Source organism: Puma concolor, chromosome C2 (assembly GCF_028749965.1).
Source record: "Puma concolor isolate L17-30 chromosome C2, mPumCon1.1.hap2, whole genome shotgun sequence".
NCBI classification, from domain to species: domain Eukaryota; kingdom Metazoa; phylum Chordata; class Mammalia; order Carnivora; family Felidae; genus Puma; species Puma concolor.
Window position 1 is genome coordinate 71,903,661 of NC_141675.1, and position 13,441 is coordinate 71,917,101.

Below are 13,441 nucleotides of genomic sequence, written 5' to 3' on the forward strand. Positions count from 1 at the left end.
TTGAGAGAGAGAATGAGACCATGGAAGTGTAGGAGGGGTAGAGGGAGAGGGGGAGGGAAAATCCCAAGCAGGTTCCTCGCTGTCAGAGCAGAGCCTGACGCAGGGCTCTATCCCACAAACCATGAGATCACGACCTGAGCAGAAATCAGGAGTTGGGTGCTCAACTGGCTGAGCCACCCAGTCGCCCCTTGAATATTAATTTTATATTAAGCTCTTTGTGTTTATTGTGTATTTAACGTGTACACATGAAAGATACTAAAGTAACACATTAATAAACTAGTATATTTCAGAAGTTATCTTGAGAAATAGAAATATTTTAGTGAGTTTAAATGGAAAGAGAAGGTATAGTCATTGATGTTAAACATGCTTATGTGAGTAAGTGACTGCCTGGTGAGAAAAATACTTTATTAAAAGAAAATATGTATTGAACTTCTCATATTGCTTTGGGTGTTTTTTCTTTTTAAGTTTATTTATTTATTTATTTATTTTTTTTTTTTTTTTAATTTTTTTTTTTCAACGTTTATTTATTTGTGGGACAGAGAGAGACAGAGCATGAACGGGGGAGGGGCAGAGAGAGAGGGAGACACAGAATCGGAAACAGGCTCCAGGCTCTGAGCCATCAGCCCAGAGCCCGACGCGGGGCTCGAACTCACGGACCGCGAGATCGTGACCTGGCTGAAGTCGAACGCTTAACCGACTGCGCCACCCAGGCGCCCCTAAGTTTATTTATTTTGAGAGAGAGCCAGGGACGGGTAAAGAGAGAGAGGGAGAGAAAACCTCAAGCAGGCTCCACGCTATCAGCGCAGAGCCCAGTGTGAGGCTCGAACCCACAAACCGTGAGATCATAACCTAAGCCAAAACCCGAGAGCCAGATGCTTAACTGATTGACCCACCCAGGTGCCTCACTTTGGTCTTATTATTACTCTGGTGTTTTTAAACCTTTGTTAATAATGATGTTTCTTCTATTTTCACCCCTTATTAAGCAATACATTTTAGGGGCGCCTGGGTGTTTCAGTTGATTAAGCATCCGACTTCAGCTCAGGTCACTCATGGCTCGTGAGTTCAAGCCCCACAGGGCTCTGTGCTGACAGCTCAGAGCCTGGAGCCTGCTTCAGATTCTGTGTCCCTCTGCTCCTCCTCCACTCACACTCGTCTCTGTCTCTCTCAAGAATAAGTAAACATTAAAAAAAATAATTAAAAAAAAAAGGCAATATTTTAGAAGAGACAGAAAATACTAATGGTATTTCCAAAACTCACATGCTTCCCAAAACCAGTGGAAGTCCTTGCCTTTGGTATAGAGTTAAATGTGTGTTTCTCAGTATTTTGTAAACAAAATGGTTTCATATGTGCTATTTTGACTTCTCTTAATATATTGTGAATTTGTTTTCATATATATAATATCAGCTTCAAGAGTTGCATAGGATTCCATTGCCAGAGGTCATTTGTTGGACATTTAGAATGTTACCAGCTCTGATTATTTGTGCAGAATGATATGAGTAAACTGTTTCAAGGGTACCATTTTTTTTCTACTTGGTAATTCTAAAACTCATTCTCTCGAGATTGCTGAGATGGTTTTATTTCAAGTTATTTAAACTTCTGCTTTTTTTTTTATTTTTTTTTATTTTTTTTTATTTTTTTTTTAAATTTTTTTTTTCAACGTTTATTTATTTTTGGGACAGAGAGAGACAGAGCATGAACGGGGGAGGGGCAGAGAGAGAGGGAGACACAGAATCAGAAACAGGCTCCAGGCCACCAGCCCAGAGCCTGACGCGGGGCTCAAACTCACGGACCACGAGATCGTGACCTGGCTGAAGCCGGACGCTTAACCGACTGCGCCACCCAGGCGCCCCTAAACTTCTGCTTTTTATACATGTTTTGCAAAAATGAATGCCCCAAATCATAGTGTTTTTTATTGAATTTTATTATAAGCACAGTTTTGTATTTTCTTTCCCTTCTACTTTAGACAGTTAATCAGCTGGCCCATGCCCTTCATATGGATAAAGACTTGAAAGCTGGCTGTCTTGTGCATGTATTTTGGCCAAAGGCAAAATGTGCCCTCTTGAGAGATGACCTGGTTTTAGTGGACAGGTAAAATTACATACATATGAATTGGTTTTCTCCTTTAAAGATTCATTTAATAGAATAATACTGCTTGTTTTAACATGTAACACATAAAAATTTAAGTGCTCAATTGCTGCTTTGTCCTCATTTGCTAGATTGTTAAAGAATACATAAGGTGTTGGTTTTGTTTTTTATTGGTTACATAAAGTGCCAGTTTCCCAGTCTAATTCTATTACAAGAAATTTCAAGGATAGCCACTTTGTTTTCCCCCTCTATATTGACTGTAGTTTGGATAAATAGCTGGACCTTGCAGACTGTCTAATTCTAAATAACTAGAGAGATAAAGATAACTCTGATAGGTAAAGTTTTTAACTAGTAATAAATTCATTCTTGAGACCAAGTTTCCCAAAATAACTTTCCTGGACAGTTCACATAACTTTTCATGGTTCAAGAATTAAGTACTTTGGGAATTTTTTTTCAACTCTGCTGATTAGTCTTCATTTACTATGTGTTTTTTGCTACATTGGTGTTTAGTAAAATGATAATGTATATCTAAGCAATGTCCTACCAAAAAAGGTAGTTAAATGATTTTTTTAAAGTTTTGGTATGCTCTTTTGTTTTCTTCAGTTAAAATTTTAGCATTCTCTGGAAACCATATTGGTTCTGGTGATGAGCTTTTAATTTTGCTTTATTTCATGACCAGACTGTATCCATGACCCCCGCCTGTCATCTTGCCACCTTGTTACAGGGATACATCAAACCAGTGTATGGACAGTTGTGTTATAATTTTTATGGTATCAATTATATATTAAACTTATGCCTAGCAGAGGGTGTTTTATTCTTTATGCTCACGAGCACTGAAGTATTTACTGAGCTGTACTGGACATGGGTGCTTGCACCTTCATTTTTGTTACCTATTTGCCTGTTTTTTTTCAGTACTTATTTTTCATCCTTTCAGAGCATAAAGATTTGAAAGATTATAATAGTGACCATGTTACTTGCTTTATCAAAAATTACAAGGTTGTCTTTAGTAAGTAAAATTGTTTAGCACTTGTTGTTAATTGGCTAGGCTCTGAGAGTTCCTTGTCAGCAGAATAAATATGGAAGTTTATAAAACAGAGACTGAGCTTGCCACAAATGCTCTCTTATACATGAGAAAGTAAATCTCTTAGGCTTTGTGCTGAAAACTGGTAGAAATAGTTTTTAGACTTCAAACAGTTTATAAAAGTTAAAAGAATTCTTTCTATAATCACATTTTTTTTTTTTTTAAATATTGTTATATAATACAAGTTTATCTTATTTCCATTAGTCCGGGTACAGATGTCACTACAGAGCTGGATAGCTGGATTGATAAATTTTGCTTAGATGCTGATGTCTTCGTTTTGGTTGCAAACTCTGAATCAACACTAATGAACACGGTAGGATTTAATCATTATTATGTTTGAATGGTAGGAAATGAAATGGTGTCTGTTAATTCTGAAAAGTAAGGGAAATCCAGATCCTGGATTCAAAAGAAGCTCTGGTATCAAGGGAGAGCAAAGGAGTTTGTGTTTCCATGGGACTGAAGAGCTGATTGTGGTCTTGAGTGTTCCCAGAGTATCCTTGGGAATCTAGGGCATGATGGCTCTAGTTGCTAGTAAATCTTTATATTCAAGGTGTGATACATGTATGTTGTTGACATTGATTGTGGTTATTTGCCAGTTTCGGAAGGAATGGGCACCAGAATTGTTAGGATGATGACTTAAGCCTTTTGAATAATGTTTAACACTCCCACCTCACCACTGCCCCCCAACCCTCATGTCTGGCAGACAAGGCTTTTCATATTTTTAGTTTTGTCAGCCTTTTCCAGCTTTACCCATGTACACACTAGGTTCCAGTTTACCTATATGCATTCTAAAGTGCTGTCAGACTTCACAGATTTTTGAGGATGTCTAGAGCCAGACTCATCCCAAATAAACTCGAGTTTATAGGTATCTAATATCCAAACCTATAGTATGATTTTCTTAAAATTGTTATTCCTGGAAAGTATATAAATGGGCAAAGATCATTTATAACCTAGGTGTTACCAGCCCGACCTCTGTTTTGTCACTGTTAGTTGTGTGCCCTCCAATAATCTGTTATCACATAGACCAGGCTACTCTGACAGCACAGTTTATAGCCTGATGATTAAAAAAACAGATCTATGTTTAAAATCTTTGTTAGAGTTAACTCCATTATTTGGGTAAACAAACTTTGATGTACATTCTGACTTCTCCATCTTTGTTTATGTTCTTCTTTGCACACAGTTCTCCTGCTCCCAGCTTCTCATCTTTCAGAAAGCCATTGTCAGTACTTTTAAGCTCTTTATCTTTATCACCACTTTCTTAATGGAGCTTTTTCTAATTCTAGCTAGATAGGGTGTCTCTTCTTTGAATAAGCATAGCATGTATTTGCAGCATTTATGGCACATACCTTTCTCTGTTGTTTATTATGATGTACACAGGTCTTAAATTGTTATTAATTTACTTAGTCTAAACATTAAAAGAGATTTGAGGTAGCTTTTTGAAAATATATAATGTTTATATCCAGCAGTACCTATTGTATTCGGCAAATAGTAGAGACAGACAAATATCTGTTAAATTGAATTTCAGAAAAGACTCATGGCAAGGGCAGAAAATCTTCACTTTTGCCTTCTTACAATATTCTCACCTTTGAGAATCTTAATGTTCAGAGTGCTTTGGGATCCTTTATCAGTGGGCATTAATCACTGTTGTCTAAATGGTTCAAACTTTTAGATTAGAGCTTCAGTTATAAATGTAAATATAAAATAGCTGTTAAAAGTGAACATAACACTGGTATTTGATGTTTTATAGGAAAAGCAGTTTTTTCACAAGGTAAATGAGCGACTTTCCAAACCTAACATTTTCATTTTGAATAATCGTTGGGATGCCTCTGCATCAGAGCCAGAATATATGGAAGATGTAAGTTATTTTTTTTAAGTTTTGAAATATAGTAATGTACACTGTTATCTGAGAAAACAGTATACCTTATATAATAAAACATCATAAGCAGCTGTTCTCTTACTTGAGAAAAGACTGTAATTATAGAAACCCTGAAGTGGATACGTGATAGAAACCAGAATATTAAGCTACTTTGAAGGAAAAGTCTGTTATAGAAGTACCATGTAATCATTTTAGATCTTGAAACTTTGTTACAATTTTTTATTAAAGTATAACATACCAGAAAAGTATACAGATCATAAGTGTCCAACTCAAGAAGCAGAACATTCGTAGCACTTCAGAATGCACCCCCTCCATCCTCAGGCAGGGATGAGCACTTAACCATGACTTCTAATGCCCTTGATTAATTTTTTGGTTATTCAGCTTTATGTAATGGAATCATATATAGTATCTACTTTTGTGTCCAGTTTTCTTCTGCTCAACGTTACATTTGTGATATGTGTCCATACCTTTGTGCATAAAGTGCATTTCATTACTGTATATTTCAGCCTATAAATAACTACGTTTGAAATTTATTCATTCTGCTAGTGATGGCCATTTGGGTAAATTTCCTGAATGTAGCTGTTATGAATAATGCTTCTGTGCACGTTCTTATATATGTCTTCTTGTTGCACACAGGTTTATATTTCTGTTGGATATATACCAGTGGTTCTCAGTGTGAAGGATTGGGCATATTTGATCCCCAGGGAATATTTGGCCCTGTCTGAAGACTTTTTTTTTTTAATGTTTACTTTTGAAGGAGAGAGAGACAGAGCACAAGCAGAGGAGAGGCAGAGAGAGGGAGATACTGAATCTGAAGCAGGTTACAGGGTCTGAGCTGTCACAGGCACAGAGCCTGACGTGGGACTCAGACTTACATGCCATGAGGTCATGACATGAGCTGAAGTCGGATGCTTAACCGACTGAGCCACCCAGGCTCCCCTGAAGACATTTTTGGTTGTCACAGCTCAGGGACTGTGCTACTGGCATCTCCTACTGGAGGCTAGGGGTACTGTTAAAAGTCCCATAACACAGATCAGCCCCTCCCAACCAAAGATTTATCTGATTCAAAATGTCATTACTGCAGAGATCAGTAATCTGTGAGTATATATCTAGGAGTAGAATCAGTGGATTGCATGTAAATATGCTGTTTCAGTAAACACAGCCCGAGTTTTGTAAAGTGCTTGTACCAGCTTATACTCCCAAGCAGTTTGAGAGTTCCAGGTGATTTATATTCTTGCCAACACTTGGTATTTTTGTTTTTGTTTTAAATTTTAGTCATGGTGGTGATTTTAGAAACTGCTTTTTTTCTTTTTTTAAAAAAAATTTTTAATGTTTATTTTAGAGAGAGAGAGAAAAAAAAAACATGAGTGGGGAGGGATGGAGGAGCCACAGAATCTGAAGCGGGCTCCAGGCTCTGAGCTGTCAGCACAGAGCCCGATGCAGGGCTCGAACCCACGAGCTGTGAGATCATGACCTGAGCTGAAGTCAGATGCTCAACCCACTGAGCCACCCGGGCGCCCCTAGAAACTTCTTTTTAAATTTTTTTTTTTTCAACGTTTATTTATTTTGGGACAGAGAGAGACAGAGCATGAACGGGGGAGGGGCAGAGAGAGAGGGAGACACAGAATCGGAAACAGGCTCCAGGCTCTGAGCCATCCGCCCAGAGCCCGACGCGGGGCTCGAACTCACGGACCGTGAGATCGTGACCTGGCTGAAGTCGGACGCTTAACCGACTGCGCCACCCAGGCGCCCCGAAACTTCTTTTTAAAAACAATAGTGTATCTGGTATTTGGTCTGTGATCTATAAAAAATATTTAATTTACTTGATATTTCTTTTTCTGATTTTAATCATAGTTTATGTTTATTTATAAAAATAGAAAATGCATAAAAAATTAAAATTTACACTGTCCCATCACTGTTCACGTGTTAGATTATTTGCTTTCATTCTTTTCCCCCACCCCCAGAATTGGAATTTTGTTTAATATGAAGCTTTATAGCCTTATTTATTTATTTTTGTTTCATGTTTGTTTAATTTTTAGAGATTGTGTGTGGGGGGGGGTGGATGCTGAGTGGTGAGGGGAGGCATAGAGAGAGAGGGGAGACAGAATCTGAAGCAGGCTCTACACTGTCAGCACAGAGCCTGATGCGGGGCTCAAAACCGTGAGATCATGCTGTGAGCCCAAAGTTGGGTGCTTAACCGACTGAGCCATCCAGGCGCCCCATATATCATGCTTTTATTAACTGTTGTATGATTATACTCTTTTCAAATTGGGGTTTCATTTAATCAGAGAATTAGGAAATATCCCCAGGTTCTTTTCCATTCCTATTTAGCTTATTTTATTTTAATGTTTATTTATTTTTGAGAGCGACACACACAGAGTGTGAGCAAGGGAGGGGCAGAGAGAGGGAGACACAGAATCTGAAGCAGGCTCCAAGCTCTGAGCTGTCAGCACAGAGCCCAACATGGGACTCGAACTCACCAACTATGCTATCATGACCTCAGCTGACGTTGGACACTAAACCAACTGAGCCACACAGGTGCCCCTTAGCTTAGTTTTTATTAAGTCTTAAGATAGAGATTTCTTATTGTAGCCACAATGCTAAAGGCTAGTACTAAACCCTAATTAGTTTCTAACCCTTAGTCCTATTTTTTTTTTATTTTTAATTTTTTTAAAGTTTTATTTAAGTAATCTCTATGCCTTCATGGGGCTTGAATTCATGACTCTGAGAGCAAGTGTTGCATGCTCTGCTGACTGAGCCAGCCAGATGCCCCTCGTAGTCCTAATTTTAATTACCCAAGTGCTAATCTTAATCCTAACATTGCAGCTCTAATCCCTATCTGATGCATTCTCCCCAAATTTCTCATTTTTTTAAGAAAAAGAGACCGTTTGTGTTCTGATTTCACAATAAAAATGTCTTCATTGTAGCAAATTAATTATACTTATATTCTGATATCAAACTTTAATAGCTTCATTGTAGAACATTTGGAAAATGAGCATAAGGAAGAAATAAAATGCCACCTGTGCCTGCATGCCACCTATTAATTTTCACATATGTATACACGTATCATTTTTTGTAGTGTAGTCATATACATCATTAATACAAAATTAAGAACTCTTTCCTATGGCAGTAAGTGTTAATATTTGTCTATAATATGTTTTGTAATGGCTGCATATTTGGTGGTCCATCAGAATTTTAAATGGTCAAGGAAGGATCTTTAAGAGAAAAAATCTGTCAGCAAGTTTAAAACTTCATTATTAGAATTTTTTGGATTTGTTAAGTATATGGAAACTATTACTATAATATCACTATGAACGGGGTTTAGTATTATAGGCCTGTAGCTGTCAGCTATATTGTTTAATTACTCGAATTATTTTAGTACCTTGTTTTCTCTAGGTACGTAGACAGCACATGGAAAGATGCCTGCATTTCTTGGTGGAGGAGCTTAAAGTTGTGGATCCTTTGGAGGCACAGAATCGTATCTTCTTTGTTTCTGCAAAGGAAGTTCTTACTGCTAGAAAGCACAAAGCACAGGGGATGCCAGAAGGTGGTATGTATTATTATGGATTGTCTTTCGAAATACAAGTATAGTTATTGAAACAGCATGCTAGAAATCTTAATGTTGCTGTATACTAGGTTTTAAACTCTTTACATAAATATTATAGGTGGGGCACTTGCTGAAGGATTCCAGGCAAGATTACAGGAGTTTCAGAATTTTGAACAAATTTTTGAGGTATGAATTTTGCAAATGTATTGACTAATACAAAACCCTAGCATTGGTTGGAGAATGATCATAACCTTCTGTTTTTAGTGTTTATCTTTGTCAAATAACCTTTGCTGTTATTTAGTATAGTTTCTGCCACAGCAAGTGAAACAAGTTTGAAGAAAGGAAGTCCCTGCAAAATGGATGATCCGTAAGAATTTAAAACTAAAGATTGTAATTTCTTATTTTTCTTATATATTTGTATTTAAATGAGAAACTATTTTCTAATATTGTATGTGTTGTGCAATGAGTGAAATTCTCTTTATTCAATAATTTGAGGCAAGATTAAATAAATGTAATTGCTGTTGGGGTGGATAATAGAGCAAAGTGAAGATCATCTTTTTTCTTCTGTACCATACAGTTTATAGACAGAGAATGTAGTTAATGTCACATTAAGATACAGGTCTTGTACCTTAGGAATCCTGTGGTAGGAACACCTGGGGCACATAACTAATGCGTTTGCAGCATTGGGGAGGAAGGATACTGTCTTAATATTTTGGTGTTTTATTCAAAGACATTAAAACTCATCCTACATTTGACTGAAAAGTTCTTTAGATGTTTATCTTCTAAACTCTTATTTAGGTGTTAATCTTCTAAACTTTTATTTAGCCCTATTTGATCCAGCTCTGCTTAGATTGCATATCCCCTTCTCACCCAGGAATGAACACAAAGACTTCAGAATTGAAAAAACTTGCATCTGCAGTTATTCTTCCGTATAAGTAATAACAGCTTTAATAGTAAGGATGTGAATGTTGAACGTGTTCGGCAGAATTTTTTTAACTAAACATTTATTTGCTCACTATCCCCCATCTTTAATTTGGTGAGTTGGAGACAGACTATTAAGTAGATGAAGACAAAATATTTAAGAAGGAAAGCCCACTAGTAGTTATCAGAGGCTCCTGGGTTATCAGCATATGTCCTCCCAAGCTAAGCTATAGATTACATGAAGTCCCAATCACTCAGACCATTGTTTATATTCTTTCCCTTTCGCTTTCACAAGAGATTCAGTGCTCTCCTTACTCTTTAGATCAGTTATTTCATCCATGGGGAAAATATTGGGAAGAGGATCTATTGTTCTCTTTTGTCTTACTGACCTTTTCTTTCTTCTGTGTGTATGTCATTTATTTCTCCTTTCAAATCATTCTGTTCTGTTATGCATTTGTAATGTTTTTCATATTGATTCCTGCTACCCAGACAGAATATCTCCTTGAAGAGGTGGGAATGAGAAGAATAAAAGCTGTGCTGTAGAGCACTAGTTCCTAAACCTTGGCTGATCATGAGAATCACATTAGGTGCCTTAGAGAACTGCAGACTACTGAATTATCCCAGAGACCGATCCAGTGGGGCTAGGATGGACCTAGGAATCCGTAAATATTCAAAGCTCCTCAAGGGATTGGAATAACCAGACACACCTAGGAATTTTTCTTTTTAATGTTTTTGGAAGAAACTTGGCAGTTTGTTATAATGGTTCACTGGGAATATAAAAATTATGTATGAAAAAACTATGCACGAACTTTTACATAAAGTAGAGAACATCAGACTTTAGACTTTGAAATTTTTGTTCAGTTAAAAGTATGATAGATTTAATATGAGAATCAGCTAGAAATTATTTGAACTTACGTAAAGAAATAATCAGATGGACAAAAAATTGTTTTGGTGGCCAAAGCATTTTTTGATGATTACATTGACAATTCTTTTCAGCTTTTTTCCCAGAGCTAACGTTTGTTACTTCTTAAATCAATTTTGGTAATTTATGACTTCTATAAATTGGTGTATTTCTGAGAATTTATAACTTTGTAGTATAAAATTGTTCATTTTTAAAACTTTTATATTCTTTGATACATACACATGTATATATATTTTTTCAAATATTTGTTTATTTTTGAGAGAGAGCACAAGCAGGGGAGGGGCAGAGAGAGAGAGACAGAATGCAAAGCAGTTTCCAGGCTCTGAGCTGTCAGCACAGAGCCGCCATGGGCTCGAACCCATGAACTGTGACATCGCGACCTGAGCAGAAGTCAGACATTTAATAGACTGAGCCACCCAGGCGCCCCAATGAGTATATATTCTAACTTTAATAGATTTGTCAGTGATTTAACTGCTCTGCTTTATCCTCCAACAACCTAGCCCCAGCCCTTGGTTAATTTTTCCATTCATAAACAGCATTTTTTGGTTTTTATTTAAGTTCTATATTAATCTTTAACCATAGTTTCCTTCTGCTTTTTTTATACTTTTTTTTTTTAAGTGGAATTGTTTTTTGCTTTTTGTTCTTTAGGAAAGAATTTAGGGCTGTGAATTTGTGATGTAACATTGGGTGTATTCCATGGATTTCAGTATCCAGTTTTCATTGTTTAGTGATTTTTTTTAGTTATACTTGTTGGTATTTCCTATTCATTACAGGAGTTGTTAGGAATCAGATGTTTTGAGGGGCACCTGGGTGTCTCAGTCGGTTAAGCGTCCGACTTCAACTCAGGTCACGATCTCACAGTCTGTGAGTTCGAGCCCCGCATCGGGTTCTGTGCTGACAGCTTGGAGCCTGGAGCCTGCTTCAGATTCTGTGTCTCCCTCTCTCTGCCCCTCCCCCATTCATGCTCTGTCTCTCTCTGTCTCAAAAATAAATAAACGTTAAAAAAAAAAAAAAATTTTAGGGGCGCCTGGGTGGCTCAGTCAGTTAAGCAGCCGACTTTGGCTCAGGTCATGATTTCACGGTTCGTGAGTTCGAGCCCCGCGTCAGGCTCTGTGCTGACAGCTCAGAGCCTGGAGCCTGTTTCAGATTCTGTGTCTCCCTCTCTCTGACCCTCCCCCGTTCATGCTCTGTCTCTCTCTGTCTCAAAAATAAATAAACGTTAAAAAAAAGATTTAAAAAAAAAAAAAAGAAAAAAGAAAAAAAATTTTTAATTAAAAAAAGAACCAGATGTTTTGATTCTTTTCATCTAAATTATGGTGATATCTTAATTTCTATGCATTGTGGTCACAGAATATGGCTTTTATATACATTTTCTCTTTGTTTTTGAATTCACTTTTTTTTTTGGAAGTCTTTAGAAAATTATTTTTGTGGAAAGAAAAATTTGTACCAAGTTAATCATTTTTAGCAATCTGATTCTTGCCACAGACTTTTTGAGATTCCCTTGTTTCCAAAGTATCAAAAAACCTTAGGAATTTTATTTAGAGTGTCAAGAAAATAAGGCCTGAAAATTAAACCACTTAAAATCAATCAAGGAAATCAGTGTTAATTCTGTCAGTATGTTTTCTTATTGTTTTAAACCTGTATTTGAGCAAGTGTATATTCTAAAGATGATTTAGACATCTGAATTTCTTTGTTCAAATATTTGGCCATTCTTAATAGTTTGGTTATAAGATAGAAAAGAGGTATGTATAAAATAACTCTTTTCCAAAATGTCAGTGAATTTATTGTAAAGGACATTTCTGGGACAACTGGTAAGATTTGAAAATTGACCGTGTGCTAGGTTGATAGTATTGACCCAATGATAATGTTCTGAACACAGTAATTATAATTATTTTGTGGTTGTATAGGAAAACGACCCAATTCTTTGGGACATATGTTAATATATTTAGTAGTAAAGCTGTGATGTCTGCAAAGAACAGTCAAATTGTTGAGTAGAAACAATATGTATAAAAATACATGTGTATTTCTATGTATAGACATATCTATATGGAGAAGGGGGAAAGGTAAACAAATGGGGCTGATTGTTAACACTTGGAATGTTTACTTGAAAGGCATAGTGTGTTATTAGTGTTTTTTCTTGTGTAGTCCTCTTAGTTAAAAGTATTTCAAAATAATAAATTGGGAGTGATGAATAGCATATTATTATGAGCATTTGCAGTCTGTTACAGGGATTTGACAAATTTGTATGTCCTAATGACAAATATTAATATTTACAAATGTGTAATTATAATTGACTACCAGCTGGCTTCTTAAGATGTTATTAGAAAGTTAGAAAACTATCTTAACTGATATTAGGATTATTGTTTTGGTTCCAGATCTTTAATAAGTTTTAAGATAATCTGCAGGATACTCTGACAAGATAGAATTTAAATTGGTTTGGTGTAGTATTTTAACCTTCTCCTTGGAAAATTAGTGTTCCTGATAAAGTAAGTCTGGAAACTGCTGCTTGCTGTAGATGTTCCCTATGGGGATTCATAAGCATATTAATGTAGCAAGGGTTCTGAGAAATAATACACTGAAAAACCCTGTATTTAAATTAGCATTTCCCACACTTCAGAATAGAATATTTCTTTTGCAGGTTGGCTTGGTATTTTTCTGATCAGGAGGAGCATCACTGTAGGATACTTCTTAATTGGAAGAAGATTTCCTGCTTTTTTCTTTATATTTATTGATGATTATATGTTTTCAAATCAAGGAATGACTTTTATATTGCCTAATAACTTTTGGAAATATTTTCTTTCTGGTCTAGCTCTAATACTGTGCTGTTATCTACAAATTTTGAGTCTTCATTGCTGATATCTAGATCTGCTTCATCGAGGAACATAGAATTTCTTTTAACCTTTTTTTCTTTTAAAAATATTTTTATGCTTTTATCAAAATTTTTGTGGCAGTTTGTCAATTTATGAGATACAGTTATTTAAAGAAAAAGCTTTGATTCAGTTAAAAATA

General features: G+C 36.2%; 1 protein-coding gene across 3 annotated transcripts in view; it reads left to right on the plus strand.

Annotated features, from left to right (window-relative positions):
- MFN1 (mitofusin 1) overlaps nucleotides 1-13,441 on the plus strand; it is a 36,670-nt gene that overhangs the window by 8,821 nt on the left and 14,408 nt on the right. For all 3 annotated transcript variants that reach the window (XM_086674769.1, XM_025913197.2, XM_086674770.1), the window contains 5 exons: nucleotides 1,964-2,088; nucleotides 3,371-3,479; nucleotides 4,914-5,021; nucleotides 8,439-8,592; nucleotides 8,708-8,775. In XM_086674769.1, the coding sequence (XP_086530895.1) occupies nucleotides 1,964-2,088; nucleotides 3,371-3,479; nucleotides 4,914-5,021; nucleotides 8,439-8,592; nucleotides 8,708-8,775 (564 nt within the window). The remainder of the gene's footprint in view (nucleotides 1-1,963; nucleotides 2,089-3,370; nucleotides 3,480-4,913; nucleotides 5,022-8,438; nucleotides 8,593-8,707; nucleotides 8,776-13,441) is intronic.